Source organism: Anthonomus grandis, chromosome 2 (genome assembly GCF_022605725.1).
Source record: "Anthonomus grandis grandis chromosome 2, icAntGran1.3, whole genome shotgun sequence".
Classification (NCBI taxonomy): domain Eukaryota; kingdom Metazoa; phylum Arthropoda; class Insecta; order Coleoptera; family Curculionidae; genus Anthonomus; species Anthonomus grandis.
Window position 1 is genome coordinate 540746 of NC_065547.1, and position 23142 is coordinate 563887.

At 34.3% G+C, this 23142-nt stretch overlaps 1 protein-coding gene across 1 annotated transcript in view; it reads left to right on the forward strand.

Annotated features, from left to right (window-relative positions):
- The window catches only part of LOC126749342 (uncharacterized), a 56768-nt gene that overhangs the window by 14319 nt on the left and 19307 nt on the right, over positions 1-23142 (forward strand). The window contains exons 4-9 of the mRNA XM_050459015.1: positions 7660-7819; positions 9098-9381; positions 18275-18500; positions 18562-18710; positions 18763-18936; positions 18991-19083. Of these exons, the coding sequence (XP_050314972.1) occupies positions 7660-7819; positions 9098-9381; positions 18275-18500; positions 18562-18710; positions 18763-18936; positions 18991-19083 (1086 nt within the window). The remainder of the gene's footprint in view (positions 1-7659; positions 7820-9097; positions 9382-18274; positions 18501-18561; positions 18711-18762; positions 18937-18990; positions 19084-23142) is intronic.

Consider the following 23142-nt stretch of genomic DNA (forward strand, 5'->3'; position numbering starts at 1 on the left):
TGAGTAGAAACGGCAGCACGAAATTAAAATGTTTTTGTATTACCGAAAACTCTAGGCAAGAAATATTTGAAAATTTTTGGAGAAAGAGCTGGGGTGAAAAAAGAACCTATGTAAACACACTTTTAGTAGTAAAACCAACATCAAGACAAAGAGGAGAACAGGAAATATCTAGAAGACAAACATCCACTGAGTTTTATTTAAAAGATGGTTACAATCGAATAAGAGTATGTAAAAGGATGTTTTTGAATACACTCTGTGTTGGAGAAATCGTAAAAAAGAAGTAGACTAAAGAAACTGCAATAAGAGATGAGGCGGTTCAGAATCAACCTGAAAGTGGACTGGGAATTAAAAATTTTATTGAATTTTTTTATAGCTTGCCGAAACTGGAGTTCCACTATTGCAGAGCAAACACCACAAAGCTATATTTAGAAACAGTATGGTACTCATAATCGCAACTCTACAGAGCCACCGAACATAAACTAGAATAGAAGGATCACTCTAAGCGCCGCCCAAAATGTTGCCTTTCTCACTCGCTTTCTGATGCTACTCTTTTTTGCTGCCCGGTGGCGACTGCGTTATACAGGGGCGTCTTCAATATTAGAACTATAATAGCGTTGTGCGGAAATTTTGCACTTTAAAAATGCCGGCAATATGTTGCGTAGATGGCTGCAGGAGTAAAAGGGGATATACATTTTTTTTTTAAATAAAATTGGATTAGTTTACAGAAAAAAATACACGCTTTTCTTCAGTATTTCTTAAATATCTCGGAAAATTGAGATCCTACAAAAAAATCTAATAAACAAAAGTTGGTTTAAAAAAAAAAGATTGGCTTTTGTTTTATTTATCTAGGTGCTATAGGCGCTAAGATACAACTGTGTGAACATAACCCCTTTTTTTAGATAACAAAATATAATGACGTAAAATAAAAACGTGAAATATTTAAAAAAAAAACGTTTTTTAGACAAATATCTAGCACATTTTTTCAAGTATATACTATCAAAAACTTTAAAAATAAACTTCATTGTAAGTCATTAGCATAAAAATTAAAAAAGTTAGGAATAAAATAAAAATAATTGCAGTTTTAAAAAAATTTATCGTAAAAAATTTCAAAAATTAAAGCGTAGCCTTCTACAATGGACTATATATAGGTACCAATAATATGTTCAAAAAGTGTCAGCGATTTAGAGTACATATTTTTTTTAAATCGTGATTTTAATCTAAAAAAATGCAAAATTTTTGGTAATATTCTGTTATTAGTGGTGGTTTTTAATAGTGAAAGCTATCCGATTTATTATTAGTTGCATTGCAATCATTTGAATGATATAAATTTTAGCCACTTATACCGTCTAACCATACTTAAAACTGCATTTTTTTCGTCATTAAGGGTGGTTTTTAAGGGTTTAAGTTTCAAAATATTGATGTGTACTATAATCCCCAACGTAAAACTATATTTATTTTGCATATTTATATGAATTCTAGGTTGTAAAACACCTATTTTCGTTTTATTTGAATTTTAGTGGTTTGTTCTTTCATCCCCTATTTAAAAAGCAAATAATTAGGCATTTAATAAGTTTTTTTTATTTAACTGCCTTTTTATATTTCACTGTTACCGAGTTCCATATGCTGAGTGTTGATATCACATTATTATGTAAATTTTATTAAATATTTAAAAAATGGGTATATTAACGAAGGTATTATTAATTAAGTGTATGTAATATTAGGTAGGTAGTTTCTTGGTCAGTTAAGAAAAGAGTATGAAAGGAACGTAAAGCTAAGATTTAATTGTGTACATTCTAATAAACTTAATTTTAAAGCTATCTACCAAGTGTTTTTCTTACAGTTATTTGTTCAAAAGAGATACTTAATAATATTCTTTCAATTTCATTTTAACAATAATACAAAGTGCCTTTAATTTCAAAAAATTCCATATATTACACGCTGCCCGCCGCGATGTACGAAAATATTCCTTATTAAAAATGTTTCAAACACCCCCCGTATCGTAAAGGATTGCCGTCGAAACTAAATAATGATTTACGACCGCGTAAAAAAAGTCGGCACTGTTTAGAAGTCCCTACTTCAAACGGCCGCAAGAGAGTGAACCTACTGTCTTGTTCTTTATACTGTGACAGAGCTTACTCTAAGGATTTTTGTGAAGAAAATAATGTACACTGTGTCCCAATTTGGTTGTATTTGCAGGTTATCTCTGTTATTTTTAAAGATAGAGATGTGCGGTTTTCGCGAACCTGTGTCACTTTTTTGTAAAACTTTTATTGCCGCAAACAGAATTGAGATACCTTTTTTTGTTTCTGAGATACAGGGTGAAATTGAAAATTTTCACTTTTTGACGACTTGCTCTATCTCACGAACCATATAAGTTATAAAAAAAGTAAAAACTGCTATGGATAGATAATTTTAAATAAAATTCAGTGGCGTAGTCAAAAATTTTATTAAAGGCATTATTTAAGAGATATGACCCAAACTTGCATTTTTTTAAATGGAACACCCTGTATTTTTTCATACCAATAAATTGCGCTATTTTTTCCGATTAAAATGATATATAACACTTGGTATCTTAAGTCATGATAAATGGCCAAAATATGCAAAAAAAAACAAATCATAGCGAAAGAAACATTAGTTGGCCATGAAACAGAAAAAATTGAAGTTGGCTGTTTAAAGATGTCAATCATACCGTGATAGAAGTTTTTATAACCAAATAAAAACCTTTTAATTATATAATATTTAAAAGTCTTAGATACAAAAACTCTTGTTTTAAGCAATTTTATTAAAAAAAATATTGTAACAACTGAATAAATTTAACAAAGAACCTTAACAAGCTATTTTTTATTTATTAATTCTACAGTCCTATAAAAAAATTTGTAAAAACTAATTAAATTGCTCGAAATGGTTGCCATTTTCCTGAACGCATAATTGGCATAGAGTTGTTATTCTCCGCAAGGCATTTAAAATAATAAGCGGCCTTGCTTGCAAGGCTTCAAAGGCTTGAACTGTAGCATCCTGAAGTTCTTGCAAATTATGCACCACATTTAAATAAATTTTGTTTTTTAAGAAAGACCAGACAAAAAAGTCCAAAACAGAAAGATCCGGTGATCTAGCTGGCCACCTATTTGGAGCGTGGGTACCAATCCATCGATCTTCGAATGTCTCGATTATAAATGGCCTTACTATTTGAGAATTATGAGCTGGCGCCCCATCTTGCTGAAAATATATGCTATTTAAAAATGCCAACGGTATCTCATCTAGAAGTTCTGGTAAAATCCGCTGCAATATTTCCAGATATCTGGCTGCTGTTAAAGTGTGTTCATAAAAAACATACTTTATTTTAGTGCCCAAAATAAAGCATGATACACTAAATCCAAATCTGCCCTGTTGTTGGCGTTCCCCTAATAAGTATGGATTCTGAGTGTACCAATGCCTGTTATTATGACGGTTAAAAATTCCAGTGCAACTTATATATGCTTCATCGGACCATATAACTTTTCTGGCAAAATTTGGAACAATTCGAGTTTGCTCTAAAAACCAATTGCAAAAAACTATTCGCTTTTGCGCATCCCCGGGATGTAATTGTTGAACTATGTTAAATTTGTATGGTTTATATTTATATTTTTTTAATATTCGCTGTGTTTGACTCTTTGACACTCCTACATTAGTTTCAATATTTCGACAGGAATTTGAATGATTTGCCTCAACACTTGCTAAAACCGCAATTTCATTATTTTCCTGATTTTGCCTATGGTAATTTTTATTTCTTGGCTTTGTAAATGATCCATTATTAATCAAACTCATTTTTATTCTCCGAAAAATAGACTTGTTTGGTTGACGCCTTTCAGGATATCTTAGAAAAATTGTTTTAAGTATAATAGCAAATATTAGGTAACGACACTAACACATACCTGTTTAAATACAAATCGGATGCCCTGTCACTATTTTCTTGGCACTCAATAAAACAAGCTATCATGTCATATTTGTGACTGTTTTCAAAATTACTATTCATTCTTAAAAATTACGCTCTATCCCTTAAGAAAAATACTAAAATATTTACTTAAAAACTTTCGTTCGAAATAAATAAATTCCAAACAATTATTGACAGCTTCATACTGACATCTTTAAACAGCCAACTTCAATTTTTTCTGTTTCATGGCCAACTAATGTTTTTTTCGCTATGATTTGTTTTTTTTGCATGTTTTGGCCATTTATCATGACTTAAGATACCAAGTGTTATATATCATTTTAATCGGAAAAAATAGCGCAATTTATTGGTATGAAAAAATACAGGGTGTTCCATTTAAAAAAATTCAAGTTTGGGTCATATCTCTTAAATAATGCCTTTAATAAAATTTTTGACTACGCCTCTGAATTTTATTTAAAATTATCTATCCATAGCAGTTTTTACTTTTTTTATAACTTATATGGTTCGTGAGATAGAGCAAGTCGTCAAAAAGTAAAAATTTTCAATTTCACCCTGTATCTCAGAAACAAAAAAAGGTATCTCAATTCTGTTTGCGGCAATAAAAGTTTTACAAAAAAGTGACACAGGTTCGCGAAAACCGCACATCTCTATCTTTAAAAATAACAAAGATAACCTGCAAATACAACCAAATTGGGACACAGTGTACAACCAATGTCCCGAGCAACCTTTTCTACAATTTTTGATCAGCAAAATTTATCTTTGTACCAGCCCAAAAAGGATAGATGTGATATTTGTGTGGCTTTTGAAACGAAAAATATTTCGCAGAAAGAGTACGATTTTCACCTTATTTTGAAAAACGAAGCACGAGAAGAAAAGACTGATGATAAAGAATCAGACAATGAAGTTTTTGCTATGGACTTGCAGTCTGTGTTACTTTGCCCAAAGTCAAACGTGAGCTCCCTTTATTATAAAACTAAACTAATCATACATAATCTTACGATTTACGATTTAAAGCGTCAACAAGGTGAGTGCTTCTTGTGGAATGAAACAGAAGGTAAGGTAACAGCCAATGAGTTTGCTAAAATAATAGTAAAATTTCTAAAAAAAAAAATTGAAGCCTGTTCTAATGACAAAAAACCAGACTATATTTTTTATAGCGATGGCTGCGCAGCACAAAACAGAAATTCTGTGTTGGCAAAAGCGCTTTTTAACTTGGCAATTGAAAAAGACGTAACCATAATACAAAAATACCTACAGAAGGGTCACAGTCAGATGGAGGCGGACAGCATGCATTCAACTATAGAGAGGATGATTAGAAAGTCCAGAATTAACGTACCAGCTGATTACGTTGCGATTTGCCAAAAAGCATGTTTAAAAAGTTCTTATAATGTAGAGTATTTGTCACATGATTACTTTAAGACCGTAGAAGGGAAGATAAGTTTTATTGCATCCATACGACCTGGAAAAAGAGTAGGAGATCCTCAAGTAGTTGACTTAAAAGCAATTAAGTACACTAGAGAAAACATGTTTTCTAAATTAAGACATTCAGAATTGCAATGGAAAACTTTTCCAGTCAGATTGCCTTCAAACCTCAAATGTGTAGACTTCGATACCTTGTCACCATTGTACGGAACCAGACTCCCCACAAAAAAGGAAAAATATGAACACTTACAGCAGCTGAAAAAAAGTTTACCTCATGACTACCATGCATTTTACGATCAATTACCTTATAATAAGTAGACTCCTGTACATTTTATAAGCATCTAATTTCACGTTTTTTAAGAATTTGATCTTATTTTTTTTAGTTATTAACGGTTATTTATTTTTAGGTCAGTTACTGGTACCTTAATTTTTGTAACCTAATAACTTGCGACTTGACCAGTAAGTTTAGAGTTATTTGTTGTGTTGTGAACAAGAAAGACAACCTGTATGAATTTTTATTTTATGTAGAGGAAGAAAATAAAGACTATTTATTTCTAGAAAAAAAAAACGTATCTTCTATTTTTTATCAAAAAATTAGTTCACAAACTGCGTATCTCCATTATATTTATAAAAAATGTAGTATTTAAGCCTCAATACTAAAAATATTATTCTTTTACTTCACCTAACTTAACTAACACTCATTTAAACAAATTTCCTTTTAACCTATGTTAGTAGTATCCACATTAATCAGTTTTTTAGCCCTGCTGTAAAATTTTGCTAAATGGAGTTACGCACTTTGCGAATTACACTGACAATATGCCTGTTTGCTAACGATATTTTTATAGGAGTATAATGCCAGGGCCAGTGGAAGGCGTGGGTTTGGTGGATAGAACTATCCACCCTGGAAATAGTGGGTAATTACCCACTTAAAAAGTTGGATGGATATTTTTTTTCCATAAGCACGGAGATCAAACATTCAAAAAGTACGCCGCTCTACATCACTTTGTAGAATGAAAAAAATTGCTAAATTTCTTCATACACTGTTCTATTTGCCCCGCAGTTAATTATGATTGGTTATAAACGGTGTCCCATAAAAAATGGTTGATCATTTAACAGAAGATTCCTTTTAAAAAAAGAATGAGGTTAAGTTAAATTAAAGGATTTACGGAGCTGCAAAAAACTTAAAAGGGATTTAAAAAAGTAAAAACTAATGCTAACGAGCGCCCTCCACCGAAAACACGAAAACTGTATACGAAATTTTATTTTTCTTTTTAAAAGGCAAGTTGACCTCAATCACATTATTTTGACGTAAGGAATCTACTGTTGTCCTATGTACAATTACTTTCGGGACACCCTGTATATATAAATATATTATTCGTATATTGTATCTCTCTCACATAACCTTGAGACATTAAGTTGTTAAAAAGTTTCAGTTTTTTTTTTGTTCTAGACAACTTTTCATTATCTAGGTTCAAAAATTTAGTTTTTAAATGAAAACCATTGGTATATTTATCAATCGTATATGGTCAAGGTATTTTTATTAAACTGTAGATTATATGTATGTCATATACCATTCTGTTTACAAAGGGCAAAAAATTTCTGCATTTAAAAAAATTCACAAGGGATTTACATATTATCTAGTCTTTAAACTCGATCACTACACTTCAAATATGACTGTGATAAAATGACCCCGATATCATATATAATACATGCCATTGTGTTCTTTTTTTTTATTAAAAAATATTTACGATAAATGAAATGACAGCACCGAAAAGTACTATTCGGTTTTTTTCGTTTCCTGAACATTTTCTTTAATGTGACATGTCCCCTTTCTGCAGTTAGAAATTCATGTGTGTAAATAATCTAATAATTTACCTTTGGCGTATTTTTATATTTACTTCATTGTAATTATCTCACTTTTAATTTCCAAAACTATTTTCAAATATTGACAAATGCCCACGCCTGCTGACACTGAAACACTAAATATCAGGAAAACCTGCTGTAATACGTAGAATAAAGTGATAAATAGACCACAATATCCTGCCTTGCAGTAAAAAAATTCAAATTTGTGGTCAGATTTTTTTTTATAAACGTTTCATATTTATGTATATAAATCCTGCTTTAAACTACATCCTATATAATGTTATAAAATGCCTCAAGAAGTCATCATGATCCTTCTAGGGGTCTTCGTCTCGTTCCGTTGGATTAAAAGAGTTATAAAAGAACGTCATTTTAGTGCGAGTAAAAGATGTGTAAGGAGTGACCGAAGTAGTGAGGAACTGTACAACAACATCCAAACTGTTTTCCAGGTTTCCAGAGATGTCATTTCTATGCCCAACACCCCGAAGAAACAAGTCCGTCAGAAGCTCTCCTGCGACTTGGACGACGGCTCCTCACACCCCAGGACCACTTTGGCGCCCAGTTTTAGTTCGAACCTAAAAAAGTTCGCTTCCAACAACAGTATTTCAGGTAAGCAACTCATTGTCTTACTATACAGTGTGGCCCAAATTGGGTGTACATGTATGGGCATCTTGGAAACTAGAAGAGATAGAAAACTGGTTAAATGGGGAAAGTTTTACAGGGTTCTCACCAACCTGGAATGTCCTGGAATTATAAAAAGCGTCCTGGAGGTCCTGGAATGTCCTGGATTTTCCAAGTAGAACCTGAAGATTCTTAATTCTTCTTTTTATACACATTTTTTGGATCCCTATTAATATTAAGTTTAAAAAAAAAAACTTCAAAAATTGGTGGACAGCTAAGCTCATACGATATACCAAATCTACCCCCCTCCATTATACATATTTCCATGCACTGGCCGAAAGAGACTAAAACTTTTTTTTTCATTTCCATATTCAATTACGTTTTAAATAGACTACAAGACAATTTAACTAAAATTTATTTATGCTCTCTTCTTGTACACCCACTAGCTCAAAAACTAATATGTTTTATTCAACTCCATACCCAATTACCATTTATTTAATACCACGCAATATATTTTAATTTATACTCTAATTTTTAAGATTTACCCCCACCCATTTGTTTGGGCTTTTATCCCGTGGATTTTAATAATTGTTATAAAAGACCTTCCTGGAGCCAAAACCCAACAAGGTACCGAATTTAATCAAAATCGGCCAAGCAGTTTTTGAGTTACAAAAACAGACAGACAACAGGTGGAAAGACGGACCACGGGACGGGCGATAAAAAATTTTCAAAATCATCTTAAAACACAAAATAATATCAAAAAAATTTATTTGTTTCTATTTTTGACATGATCCATGGCTTACACTATTATATGTACAAATCGTGTGTGAGCTAAAAAATTCAATAAATCAATATAAACGGTGATCAAAAAACAGATTCCCTAAAAATAAAATATTTGTCTTGTTTTGGTCTCCTTGAAAGAATCAAAACACCTCTCAAAAGTCTTGTGTTTTGTTCCCCCATTAGTCGCGTGTAAAATATTTCGAAAACTGAAATGTTTAGGCAGGGTAAACCTTAATAAAACCAACCTTTCTTGAGTGTTCCATTTAAAAAAACATAACTTTGATATTTTTCAGCACTTTAAATCATCCTGTATATCATAAAAATAAAAAAAAAATACTTCTGAAACACCTGTGATAATCCAATTTTTTTTACCCTTTAGTTTAGCCATAATATTCCGTGTCGTATTTCGTAAATAACCCTGTATACATATAATGTATGTTTAATGTGAAGTTTGCTATAACACGTCGTCATCTGGATATACAGGTTCTCAAACGTTGAAAACCCTCCCGGAGATAAACGCCCTGCAAGATTTCTCCGATTGCCCGAACCCGGAGCCCCATAAAGTGAGGACCAAGGGACTTTTGGAGAGGAGGGGCTCCAACGCGAGCCTCACTATTGACCTGGGCTCCACCCAAAGTATCTCCGAGGCGAAACCGGTGCCTCTGAGCAGACTAAACCCTGCCAAAAGTGTTTCTAATTTATATATGAGTTCGATTAGTTGCGCCGAGTGTGGATGTGTGAGGAAAGGAGGAGGAGGAGAGTTAAAGGTGAGTTTTTTTTTAAGAGCCATTTTAATTTTTGTAAATTAGGGTCTTCAATCAATCAATCCTTATTAATGTTAATTCATAAGGAAATGTTTACATATGTTATTAAAAGAAAAATATATAAAAAATTTAGAATTCGAACTAACCCTAGCAATAGTGTCACAATTTATAGACAGTACAAGATTAAAAACATTATATTTGCAAAGTATGAAAATTGTGATTAAAATATTTCGCATATGTATAAAAAGCCCTTTGCATTAAAAAGTTGGATTTCTTGCAGTCATGGGAAGAGCACTAAAATATAATAGAAGATTTTGCCTGTTTCTGGTCTGATAATTATGGTCATCTTCATCATCCTATCTCTGCATATTTAATTTCACATATAACAAACGCTTATACAGAGTCATCAATTTCTATTTCACAATTACATGGCCACAGTCCTCCCTGTACCCACGACCGACCATCACTTGTATATGTCAAATAATCAAATACTTCTTTATTCAATAAAGTTATGCAATATAAAACTTAAGTATATGTATTGCACAGTTAAATAAATTGTAGTCGAAGTACAATTTCATTTAGTAAATCATCTAATTTTTTAATTAATATAATTTAGGTCAAGAAAATTTCTATATCGAAATAATAAGTAAGAAACACATTCAGATATTATAGGTAACGATATAAAAGATATACATATACATACGATATAAACAAACAAATAATTGACAAACAATGTAAAATAAAGGAGAGTAATACCTCATTTAAGGTACAAGCTATCTTTACAGACAAAGAAATTAATTTTTAACAACATAATAATAAAGCCACATTGTGACTACTGTAGATCACTGCTTTATATCGAAAACAAAACAGATATAAATAAGTTCCAAGTACTACCGCAAAACAGAGCTATGCGAACCATTTTAAAATATAGTAAATATAAACCAAAAGTAAATAAATTAAAACCTCTAAATTGGGTGGATATAGAACAAAGTGATAAATATCAACTTCTTTTATTTAAAGATTACAAAATGGGAAGTCTTTATCTCCAAGAAAAATGCATGTAGGTCACTTAGGTAAATGTATTCTGCATTTGGGCTGTGTAAACAGCCGGATAAAGACTTCCCCATTTTGTAATCTTTATACAAAAACACAAAATCTACAGCATTGCAGAAACATTTAATAAAACGACAAAGGTTACATGTTTCGCCCGACTAGAGCATCATCAGACCTATAATAATTATGATGATGTAACCTGAAGAAAGGCAATTCAACAAAAACCTGCCATAACATACACAAAACACTTAATGTATAAATAAACAAGTTTACAATAAAGTGGCACTATCTATGTACAGTATTATTAATGGATCCGCAGGACCTACATTTATCTGGAGGTAATTTTTGGTTGCATTTTTCACATGTAATGAGGAGTGTACAGTCTTCTGATGTATGATTAAATATGTCACGTCATCCTAAAGGACGTCTGTCAGAGCTATCAGTTTTTATTTTATTATTTCGGTCGGTTTTATATTCTCGGGGCCGGGTTAATAGGTTTTTTGCTTTTTCTGATTTTTATTTAATTTTCATACATTACATAGTCTTTAACCATCTTAAAACTGCTACCCCTGATTTTTGTTTGATAATATAAGTGTTTTTTTTTTGTCTAAAGTTTTTGGCTTTTATTATTGGACCGAACCGCGTATTGTGTACGACGCGACGGGTAGTTTTACATTAATACGCACCCGACATTTTGGCGACCGTGACAGGACTGGCAGTTTTACGGGTTGTGTTTAATCTTGTAGTGTATACGGACATATTTTGGCTACCCTACTTGATCACCGGGCAATCGGTCCGACGCGTTGTCGCCCTGGACTTAGGTGAACGCGGTTTAGGTGATTAACAGTGAGTATACAGTGCATAGCAATGGATCAGAAAAAGAAAAGTCGTAGAGTACTCCGCACCAGTTTTACCAAGACCAAAAGGTGAGTTAGAGGGTCTTTTGTCATCGCCGGGAGGAAAAGAGCGTTTGATTACGGTCTCTTTAGAATTGGTAAAACAGAAAATTGAGGATCTAAAGAGACTTGATGGGGATATTTATGCTCTTATGTTAGTTGTAGTGTTAGTAGTTGTTGGGGATACTATACTCTAATGGAGGGTGCAGATGTAGAAATAGACGACAACGACAAGGTTGAATATTTAATTCAGGCGACAGTTCAAGGCAGTAGGGCAAGGCAACTAGTCGAAAGTTTTCCCGCTACCGGAAGTAACTATAGTAAAATGGTGGAGTGTCTTCAAGCGCGGTTCAATCGGGAAGACCTCCAGGTAGAAGTTTATGTGCGCGAGTTACTTAAATTAGTTATAAACAATACCTCGTCTGGCAATAGATTAGACATAACTCGTTTGTGTGATAAACTGGAAACTCAGCTACGGGCCTTAGAAACCCTCGGTATTACGTCCGATAAATACGCGGCGATGCTATTTCCGTTGGTCGAGTCTTGCTTACCGCCAGAGCTGTTAAGAATTTGACAACGGACACCGGATAACGGAGACACTGGTAAAAATTCGCAGGTTTCACTGGATAATACAGGTCTTACTACAATCGAAAATCGACTTAAAAGCCTCATGAAGTTTCTAAAATTGGAAGTCGATAATGAGCAACATGTTTCTTTAGCAACAGAAGGTTTTAATTTGCGAAGCACTGTTCATAAGGATGTTAAACGGGGTGGTTACCAAACAAATAAAGCAGGCCAGGATTTTGAGCCTAAATTTTAAACCGCGATGGGCTTAATCAATTCAGATGGAACCACAAAATGTATTTTTTGTCAAAATCCCCATGAGAGCAGCAATTGTTTTAAGGCGCAGAAATTTGGTTGTGAGGAGAAAAGGATATTTTGTCAAAAAATGGTGCGTGCTTTCGATGTCTAAAACTGGGTCATTCTTCTCGAAAGTGTCGAGCACGCTTAAATTGTATAGTTTGCAGCAAAGCCCATGTCCCTTTAATGTGTCCTGAACTTCCATCTTGTAGCTCGGGTCAGTACAGCTCTGGTCGGAACAGCTCTGAGACAAAGGACGTTATGGAAAGTGTGGTACAAAACGTAAATCAGACTCTGGCAAATAGTTCTAATACACACGTATTTTTGCAAACTTTGCAGGTAAAAGTAAAGGGCGCGAATAAATCAAAGTACGTGCGTACGCTGATCGATACCGGTTCCCAAAAAACTTATCTTTTAAAATCGACGGCTGATTTTTTGGGTTACCAATTGAAGAGGCAAATTAACGTTATTCATGGTTTGTTTGGAGGCACTGAGTTACCGCAAGTCCATTGCTGTTATGACGTCACTCTTAGTCACAACAACTACAGCTGTAATTTCGAGGCACTGGATCAACCCGTCATATGCAGTGGAGTGGATTCGGTATTCAATGGTCCTTGGATGGAAGAGTTACGGACACTGAATATCAAGATATCAGATTCACATAATTCTGGCCCTATTGAACTGTTAATAGGATCTGATACATCGGGTAAATTATACACAGGCAAGAGACACATTTTGAGATGTGGACTGGTAGCTGTAGAAACTCTGTTAGGTTGGGTTTTGATGGGAAAAATACCAGTTGAACAAAAGGACACTTTGTCTATGTCCGCCGTTTCGCTTTTTGTTAATAACGCGTTCATTTCAAACCTCTGGGAACTTGACGTACTAGGCATAAGCGATCCAGTGGAAAGAAAAACTCGGGAGGAGACGGCATTGGCAGCAAAAGCATTTTTTCTAGAGACTGTTAAAACCGACGCCGAAGGACGATACGAGGTTAGACTTCCATGGTTGGAAGGACATCCAGCATTGCCCAGTAATTATGGCATTGCTAAGAAAAGACTGGATAATACCATCACTAAAGTCACGAAGGATGGTTATTACGAACTCTATGATCAGGTTTTTAAGGACTGGCAAAGTGAGAACATCATGGAGGAGGTTTGTGAAGATCAAACAAGTTCAAAGGCTCATTACCTACCTCATAGGCCCGTAATCAAATTAAACTCATCCACAAAGATAAGACCGGTATTCGACGCGTCGGCCAGAGAAAGGGACAGTCCCATCATTAAACCAGTGTCTTGAAAAGGGGGTTAATTTGATCGAAATGATTCCAAATATTTTACTGAGGTTTCGGCAGCAAAGAATTGGGGTAGTATCAGACATTCGAAAAGCGTTTCTACAGCTTAGCATACACCCAGATGACAGGGATTTTCTTCGGTTCTTATGGCGAGATAAAAATGGCCAAGAAATAATATTTCGTCATCGTAGAGTGGTGTTTGGAATTAATAGTAGCCCCTTTTTGGTGGGAGCTTCGTTGGAGTACTATTTGTCAAAAATTTCCGAAAAATGTGAATCGATGGCAGCATCCAAGGACATTGTACTTAAATTGTCAAAGGCTTTCTATGTTGACAATTGCGTAAATAGTGTCGCCAATGAGGATGATTTGGAATCATTCGTCAAAGGATCTATCATGATAATGGCTGAAGGCAGATTTGACCTTAGAGGGTGGGAGTATACAGGTCAAGTCCAGGGTAACTCCCAAGACCCTACAACATCTGTACTGGGTATCAAGTGGAACAGGGTGGATGATACTTTATTTTTAAATCAGGACATCGGAAATATTGAAGAACTTCTTAGTCAGCCAGTAACCAAGAGATTGATGTTATCACTAGTACAACGGATATTCGATCCCATAGGATTCAGTTGCCCGGCAGTTTTAATACCTAAGCTTTTATTACAAAAAACCTGGGAAAAGCAAGTAGATTGGGATGTGCCAGTTAATGGGGAAATTGAGTCGTTGTTTAAGAATTGGCTTAAAAAAGTACCATATTTGTCGACTATTAAAATTGCCAGATGGATAAATGCAGGACCTCAAGAGGCTGAACAATGGTCCCTGCATATTTTTTGTGATGCAAGTAAGGAGGCCTTCTCTGCTGTAGTATTTTTGAGAGGGGTCGAGAATGGCAGAGTATTCGTCTGTTGGGAGCTAAGTCAAGGGTAGCTCTAAAGAAAGTTTTATCTATACCAAGGCTTGAATTAATGGGAGCTCTGATTGCTGTAATGTTATACAGTAAAATTGTGGAGAATTTTGACAATAAACTGGAAGCCTTTTTCTGGAGCGATTCAACAACGGTCCTTTCCTGGATAGAAAGGCCCGAGGAGTGGTCTACTTTTGTTTGGAATCGCATTTCAGAAATAAGAAAACTCTCAGCTTCTGGCACCTGGAGGCATGTACCTGGGTTGTTAAATCCTGCCGACTTACCATCTCGAGGCTGCTCTATTAAGCAATTGGTTCAATCATGATGGTGGGAGGGTCCACAATGGCTTTATCAAAATCGTTTTAACACCCCCCTGGAAAGCCTTAGCTACGATGAGGAAGAAATTAATAGGGAGAGGAGGAAAAAGTTGGTTACTGTCTTAATAAATAATGAGCGTCAGAAAATGTCTCTTATGGATTGGCACTTGGACTACTTTTCTCAGTATTTGAAAATTATACGGATGTGTGCATGGATATCTCGATTTATTTATAATACGAGAAATAAGGAGCGGCACACAGGGCCCTTAAGTACCGAAGAAATTAATCAAGCCGAGATATTTGTATTAAGACAAGTGCAACAAGAATTCTTTGAAGACAATAAAAATAGACTAAGCGGCATGGAAGTTTTCGAAGATATGGATGGCGTCATTAGATTAAAATCCCGTATAAGTAATAGGAGTGATTGTGACAACTTCCTTTTTCCTGTGATATTACCTGGTAAACATTTTTTAGTAAACAGACTTATTTTTGGAGAACACTTAAAGTTAGGGCATATTGGCGCACAAAGTTTGATGTGTATTTTACGGCAAAATTTTTGGATTTTGGGTGGTCGTCGAGCCATTCGACATGCGATATCAAAGTGCGTAGTATGCAAGAGACACACATCGAAGCTGGTTACTGTAAGATCGCCACCCTTACCTATTGATCGGGTTCGCGATGCTATAGCATTTGAGATAACCGGTGTTGACTTTGCTGGTCCGTTGTTTGTCAAATCGGGAGAAAAGGTATGGATATGCCTTTTTACATGTAGGGTATATCGGGCCGTTCATTTGGAACTTTGTTCATCTTTATCGGTTGTGTGTTTCATGCAAGCATTGCGTCGGTTTATTGCCAGGCGGGGTCGCCCTCGGACTATATACAGTGATAGGGATAGGGACGAATTTCGTGGGTACGGATAACGCTTTTTCGCGAGTAGACTTTAAAAAATTTGCCGAAACTAGTAGTACCGAGCGGATCCAATGGCGTTTTAATCCTCCAACGGCGGCGTGGTGGGGAGGATTCTGGGAAAGACTTGTCGGAGTGTTGAAACAATTGTTGCGTAAAGTATCGTGACGAGCTTTACTGGATTACGAAAGCTTGTTAACGATAATCTGTGATTGTGAGTCCATCATCAATTCGCGGCCACTCACTTGTTCGTTAACTGACCCTAATGAGTTGGTACCTTTAACCCCCATAATGTTTCTTAGGGATCAGTTGGTGAGTGGTGTTCCAGATTGTGATGCTGTTGACCGGCACCCTCTGTTTAGGAAGGTACAGCATAGACAGAAATTGGAAGAGGATCTTCGTCGAAGGTTTCGTAATGAATACCTAGGGCAGTTGCAGCTATGGTCCAAGGGAAGTTCCAGTTATCAAGTTAAGATGGGGGATGTGGTTTTTATTGGCAATAACCTAGATAAGCGGGTTAATTGGCCATTAGGGAGGGTTATTGAGCTGCTACCTGGCAAAGATGTGAGGTTCGAGTGGTGCGGGTCAGTACCGAAAGGGGCCAACTTTTGAGACCTGTACAACGTCTCTACCCCTTGGAATGTGCAGAAGAGGGCTTTAGTCTAATGAATAGCAAGGCATTGACTAGCCCTAAATCGAGGTTGGCCGAGGCGAATGTACCCTGTGAGGACTCAAGTGAATCTGCGGGCGATATCGAGACCGCGAATCCGGGAGTGTCCAAAAGCAGAGTACCCGAACCGAACGTAGATGATACGGCATATGTTTCGCGGAGCGGTCGTATACGGTTCGCGTACCGGTCAGGTATAGGGACAATGATTAGGATTACTTTTACATAGAGTTAATTGTTTTATTTATGTAGGGTAGGTAGGTAGTTGACATTTTTAAGGCTTATTACATTGTTATTATTGAACCTACTTATTTACATTGTTTACATGTTGTCTCTGTTTTAGTTAGGTAAGTCATGTTTCTTTTGTTTTAAAAACATGCCTCAGGTGGGAGAATGTCACGTCATCGTTTTGGCTTTTATTATTGGACCGAGCCGCGTATTGTGTACGACGGGTAGTTTTACATTAATACGCACCCGTAAATACAAAATAAATCACATTTTTTACAAGATAACGGTAAAGGTTTAGGTGGTGTGCCACGATAGTGTCTGGTTTTATTAAAGAGGCCATTGTTGAGTAAATTTTCAATAATTGACCTGAAGTTGTGATTCGAATAAGAGAAGTTGCTTGGCCTGTAGCTTCCGAAATTATTCTATTGGGAAATCTGTGAACAATTGATTTTTTTTGAAGGTATTTTCCCCATTCTTCATCTAGCATGCTTTTTTTCAACTCCGAAAAACACCAAATACTTAGGTCCAATTTATGTAGTTAGGCTAATTTTGCTAATAATTTTAATTTAAACTTATTTATTTTTAAGATCACGTCGCTGCTATCAAAAATTCCTTTTCCCAATTGTTTTCAATTTCAAGTCTATTTATACAGGGTGTTTCAGAACTATGGGATCAAACTTGTAGGGGTTATTCAGTGTAACGGTAGAAAACCTTTGAGTGAAGGGAATTAATCCGGAACGCCACTAAGACGCTTTAAAATTTCAAAAGACGATAAATTACCTAAATGGGATTTAATACATGTAATTTTTCCCTTTTGTAAACGTATTATCATAATTAATGTTCAAAATGTCGCACATGATTTCGGCGGACTTCGGATACTTGTTTTGAATGATTTCAGATGCTGCTATAATTCGCCCAATTAAGTCTTGTTCTGTTTCTACTGGAGTTTCGTAGACCAAAAACTTTACATTTCCCCACAGGAAAAAATCTAGCGACGTTAAATCGGGTGATCTAGGAGGCCAAGAAACTACTCCTCTGTTATTGTTTTTAAAGATAATAACACACAAGCGCCGATAAATTGTTTAAAATCACCAGCTATACAATTTTTAAACATTGACATTGACGTTGACATTTTGAACAATTATGATGACATCATGTACAAAATTAAATGGACTAAATCCTATTTAAGCAATTTATCCTTTTGAAAATTTGTTTTCTAAATTTTAGCGCGTTTTAGAGCCGTAGTGCCGTAGTGACACTTTCCTGGGTATGGGTCTCTATACTCAAATGTTTTCTACTGTTGTACTGAATAACTCCTTGAAGTTTGATCCCATAGTTCTGAAAAACCCTGTATAGCATTTAAATAATATAAATCTTTAATATCTTGGGTGAATAATTTTTTGTTAAATTGTTTTTGAGAACTGGAATTTCCTACTTGCTTGATTATTTTGGTTGACAAAGAGTCATATTGAGTTACAAGCAACTCCACTTTCGAACTCACTTCTGAATCCCCTCTAATATATTTATATTCACCTCTGCCGTGGTCGGATATGTACTGTCTAATCTATAATATCGGTAGTTAGTCTTTTTTATTTCATTAAAGTTGTGGTTTTTGAGTTATGAGTCAAAATGTTTCTCTCTAGTGAAAAAATGTAACTTTAAGATCAATTTTCTCAGAAACTACTCAAGATACGAGAAAAACATTATAAAGTTATTAAACTATTTGAATTATTGGTCAATGGGCAGTTTTTGACAATTTTCTTTCATATACAGACTAGTACAGACCGTCGTAAATCCCAAGAAGCCTGTAATAATTGCACAATATACGAGTCGGAGGCGAAAGTGAGTAAAACCCGTTTCCAAAGCGTCAAAAGGTGCCACTGCTGCGCCAAATCTCGAAGGAAATCGTTGTCCAACGAGAACTTATACGTGCCCCCCTGTAGCTTCTGTGAGGCGGAAAAGGAGGGTTGTAGTAGTACCGAAATGAGGAACGGCAAAGGTACTACGACCATTTCATTCCTTCAATGGTTCTCTTTAATAAAACTGATGATTTTCCACAGTAAATAACCGTAAAGCGGTGTTTCCCAAACAACAAAACCTGGACTCCTCGCAGCTCTCGGACGATTTCGAGCTACACTTGCAAAACATTCAGTATTTATTGACTGCAGGCAAAGTTATGACTGTGGAAGAACTAAAACAGTCCTGTGAGGTAACAGTAGCTTCTAAGCCACTTATAAGATATCGCTAATACACTCGAATAGCTTTCCAGGGTCCCGAAGCTTCAGCAAGAGTTTTGGGAAGTACCGTTGAACTTGCAGGAGAAATGTTACGTGTCAGGAAGCCAAAGCAAAAACAGATATAGGAAGATCTTACCGAATGAACATAGCAGGGTCCCGTTGCCCAGTGGAGGTTACATTCATGCTAATTATATAAAGGTACGTGTGAAAATTGGAAATTATTAATGAAAATTGTCGTTTATGGTCTTTTAGGGTCCCGACTATACTGACACCGCTTATATCGCCACTCAGGGGCCGCTCTCGCATACCTGCGCGGATTTTTGGGAAATGGTTTGGCATTCACAGGTACTACTAGATATAGGTCGAAGTTTTAATTAAAGAGCATGTTTTTTATACGAATGAAATTTTTAAGTAAAGTAGAGCGTTTCGATAAAAATTGAATTTAAGATTTAAAATTTGGAATATGCTCAATAACTTTTTTGCTATTAAAGATAAAAATATGAATCAAAGCCTGACAGGTGAAGAACTTAAGTGACTACGTTTTATATTGGAATAATGTTTTTTGAGAATTGTACAGTTTTTAAAAAAAATCTGATTGAAAATGAAATGAATGTGTTAAAATATTTAGGGTTCATGTACTTTTGAAAATTTTGGATCATTTGGTTGCCAATGCAGATAGAGGCATAATTCAAAAAGCATCAAGTAACGAATGAAATTACGTGTTTTTTTTATAAGAATAAATTTGTTTGGGAAATCAAATGTTTTTCAGAAAAAAATTAATTTATGATTCTTATATTTTGGATAATTTACTAAATCCTTAATAACTTGAGTACTGTCACAGAATAAAGGATCTCACAGAAGCGAAGGCTTGCGTCGGCTCCTTTGATATCCGTGAACCAGTTTTTTATAAGTCCAACTGACAGATGCACCCGGCGCAAATACACTGAGATATCTCGTAAGGTTGTAGTAAACGCATACACCGAACGAAGTGCTTTTATTTTTAAAATCGAAATGGTTATATTCATATAATACGGGAGCAAACTACAAAATTTAGTTACATTTCAAATAGGATTTTTTTTTGTTAAGGCTTATATTGGTCCTTGCTTTTTAGAATATTTATATTAATTATTATTTTTATAAAAATTGTTATTTGACAGTTTTGATACACGATAGAGGTGTAGGTTAGTATACTTTTAATTTGTTTTGGAATGGAATTTTTGTGTTTTTTGTGGAAAGTTGTTTTATGATAATGGTAAATAATATTTGCCTTTAGTAAGGCACTAGCTAAGAAAAAGTCTGCTATTTGTGTGATGTTAATATGTTAACAATATACATATACATATGTACATAGGTGGGTATTTTTAAATAAAATTTTAGCTGGAAGGTTTATACGCAGGTATGTTTTCTCGTATGTTTTAAACACAACACATTTAAGAGTAGGTATCATCGGCTTTTATATATTTATATATAAAAAGATATATGTATGTATTATTATATACATATGTAGGTACCACACATACGTCCATATTTTATAAAGGTATTATACGTTGTATAGTCGCCGTCCATTATGATAGTCTGGAACAAAATATAAGATTCTTAAGTGTTTTACTACTACTATATTATGCACTTGCATAGGTAAACCAGTCCATAAAAAGACAGATAATTAAAAATTAAAGTCATTATTCTTTATGACATAGAAATACTGTATACCTAAATCAACCTTAATATTTTTATCTATGTACAATGTTATGTACCTGCACGTATGTACACATACATAGATACATATGGTTTAGGCATATACATATATGTTTATTAAATTAAATAATGTTTATTCTGTATTTATTTGCATGGCACGACAAATTAATTAGGGAATATTCTGAACTTTTCAAAGCTTTTAAACAACCATAATAATAATGAATAATACATAATAATGTAACTTTTCTATACATACTTAATAAAAATAAAAAACGGCAAATTAAAAAATATCGCAAATATACACACTAACGCTCGTACTAATACACTAATTATGACCCGATACACCACGTGGGCGATGACAGTTGTACCCGTTAGAATGGGGGTAAATGGGAGGAGCCTGAACGAAAAACCGGTTCGGTAAAAAGGGCTAGCCTTCGCTTCTGTGAGATCGTTTATTCTGTGGTACTGTGGTGCAATTCTCATTGGTCGATACGTCACATCTCGAATCGACATATCTCGTTCGAGACACAATTCGGTTCCGAGTGAAATGTGATTCTCATTTCAACTCGAGTCGTAGCCGTCGATTCGTAGCAACACATTATTATCAATTATCACTGTCGGCTTTCAAATCATAATCTGTCGCTATTTCTTATGAGTTTTTTAATTTTGCTTCATTTATTTGCTTTATTTTGTTTCAAATATTTATGAGAATGTTACCAATATTTCGTGATATTGCTTATCAAGAAGAAATTAAAAGACTCAACCAGACCTTAAGGAGGAAAAGAAGACGAATAAGGCTGGAATTGAACCTGGTGGAACTCTCAGAAACCAGATTTAAAGAGCTATTTCGTATAAATAAAGCTCTTTTCAGATTTGTATGTGAAGAGTTAACCTCATACTTAAGGCAACCAAAATACCTTAGTGGAGTTACAGTGCAACAAAAAGTCTTGGTTGCCTTAAGATTTTATGCTACTGGTTCTTATCAACGAAGTGTAGGAGGAGATTTTAATTTAGGAGTTAGTCAAACATCTGTCAATAGGTAATTTAATTTGCTATAAGTTTATATCAACATTAAATCACATAATTCTTATAGATACGTTCATGAGATCACCAATGCCATTAATGACAACCTTACAGCTAGGACCATTAAATTTCCTACAACAAGAAGAGAGATGAACATTGTGAAAGAAACTTTTATGCAAAAATTCCAGTTTCCCGGTGTTGTAGGGGCAATTGATTGCACTCAAATTGCCATTCTAAAACCAAATAATGAGGAACACAATTATATCAATCGCAAAGGTTATTACTCCCTAAATGTGCAACTTATTTGTGATTCAGACTTGAAAATTTTGTCTATAAATGCAATCTTGGGTAGATTAACTCATGACTCGTTTATTTGGAGAAATTCTGAGGTAAAAAATTTCCTTTTGACACAATATCGTCAGGGTCTGAGAAGAACATGGCTCTTGGGTGACTCAGGCTACCCACTTGAACCATTATTAATGACCCCATACCAAAACCCTTTGGAAGGCTCTTCAGAATCCCATTATAATCAAAACCATATAAAGGCGAGAAACTGAATTGAAAGAACAAATGGGGTTTTGAAAGCAAGATTCCGATGCTTGTTAAAAGAACGAGTGGCAAGATATGCTCCAGAATTGGTAGGAAAGTTAGTTAACACATGCTGTGTATTACACAACTTGTGTATTACTTTTGGTATTGAACATAAAGAAAATGATAATGAAGAGGAAAATGACAACTTACAACAATCGGTGCTCGAGAGGGAGAGGCAATAAGAAGAAGTATTGTTAACACATATTTTAATATTTAATAAAATCCAAATTACTTTTCTATGCTTTAGATATAAAACTAATATTACAGTAATATTACCATTAAGTTTGTCTTTCTGAGTAAAACTGGTGTCTATTTAGTCAAAATATAGTTTAATTGGTATATAACTTGATTATTGTTTAATGGTCAACATGTTGAAGTAACAATAGACTTTTTTATTTATAATACACAAAAAAATCACCAACACAAATAAAATTTAAAAAACCAACTGAAAATCTTATATTAAGAAAACAGGTAAACGAAAAATTAATATATATAATAAGGAACATCAAATATTCAAATACTTTTTGTAAGGATTACAAATCAAAAACTCATTCTAATTAAACAAAAAAAATGTATACTAGTGAAAGAGAACATAACTGAACATATCCAGGGTTATAAATATAAACTTTGTTTCAAAAACATTTCTTAAGTATGTCTACTATTAAATATCACAATTTCCTAGAGGAACAAACAAACCTATAATTTTATTAAAAAAAAATTAAAGCTATATTATAGAAACGTAGATTCCTCAAAATTCAGTCTGAATGTAGTTTTACATTTTCTTAGGGTTCTTGTTTCTTAAAATTTCACAGAGTTCAGTTAATTTTGTATTTAAAGTGTTGTTAATGTTTTCTAACCTATTTTCTAACTTTTGCAAACGATTATCTACAGTAGTGGCAGAAAGTAGAGCAACTTCTTTATTTTAAACACATCTATTTTATTTAGTAAGAAAATGCAATCATATTGGAAATATAATACCAATAAGATCTAAGCATTATAAATCTATCAACAACTTAACTTAATATTCTTTGTTTATATTTTTTATGTACAAAAATTAATTCTGGGGCGGAAAAAAGTAGAGCAACTTTTTAAGAA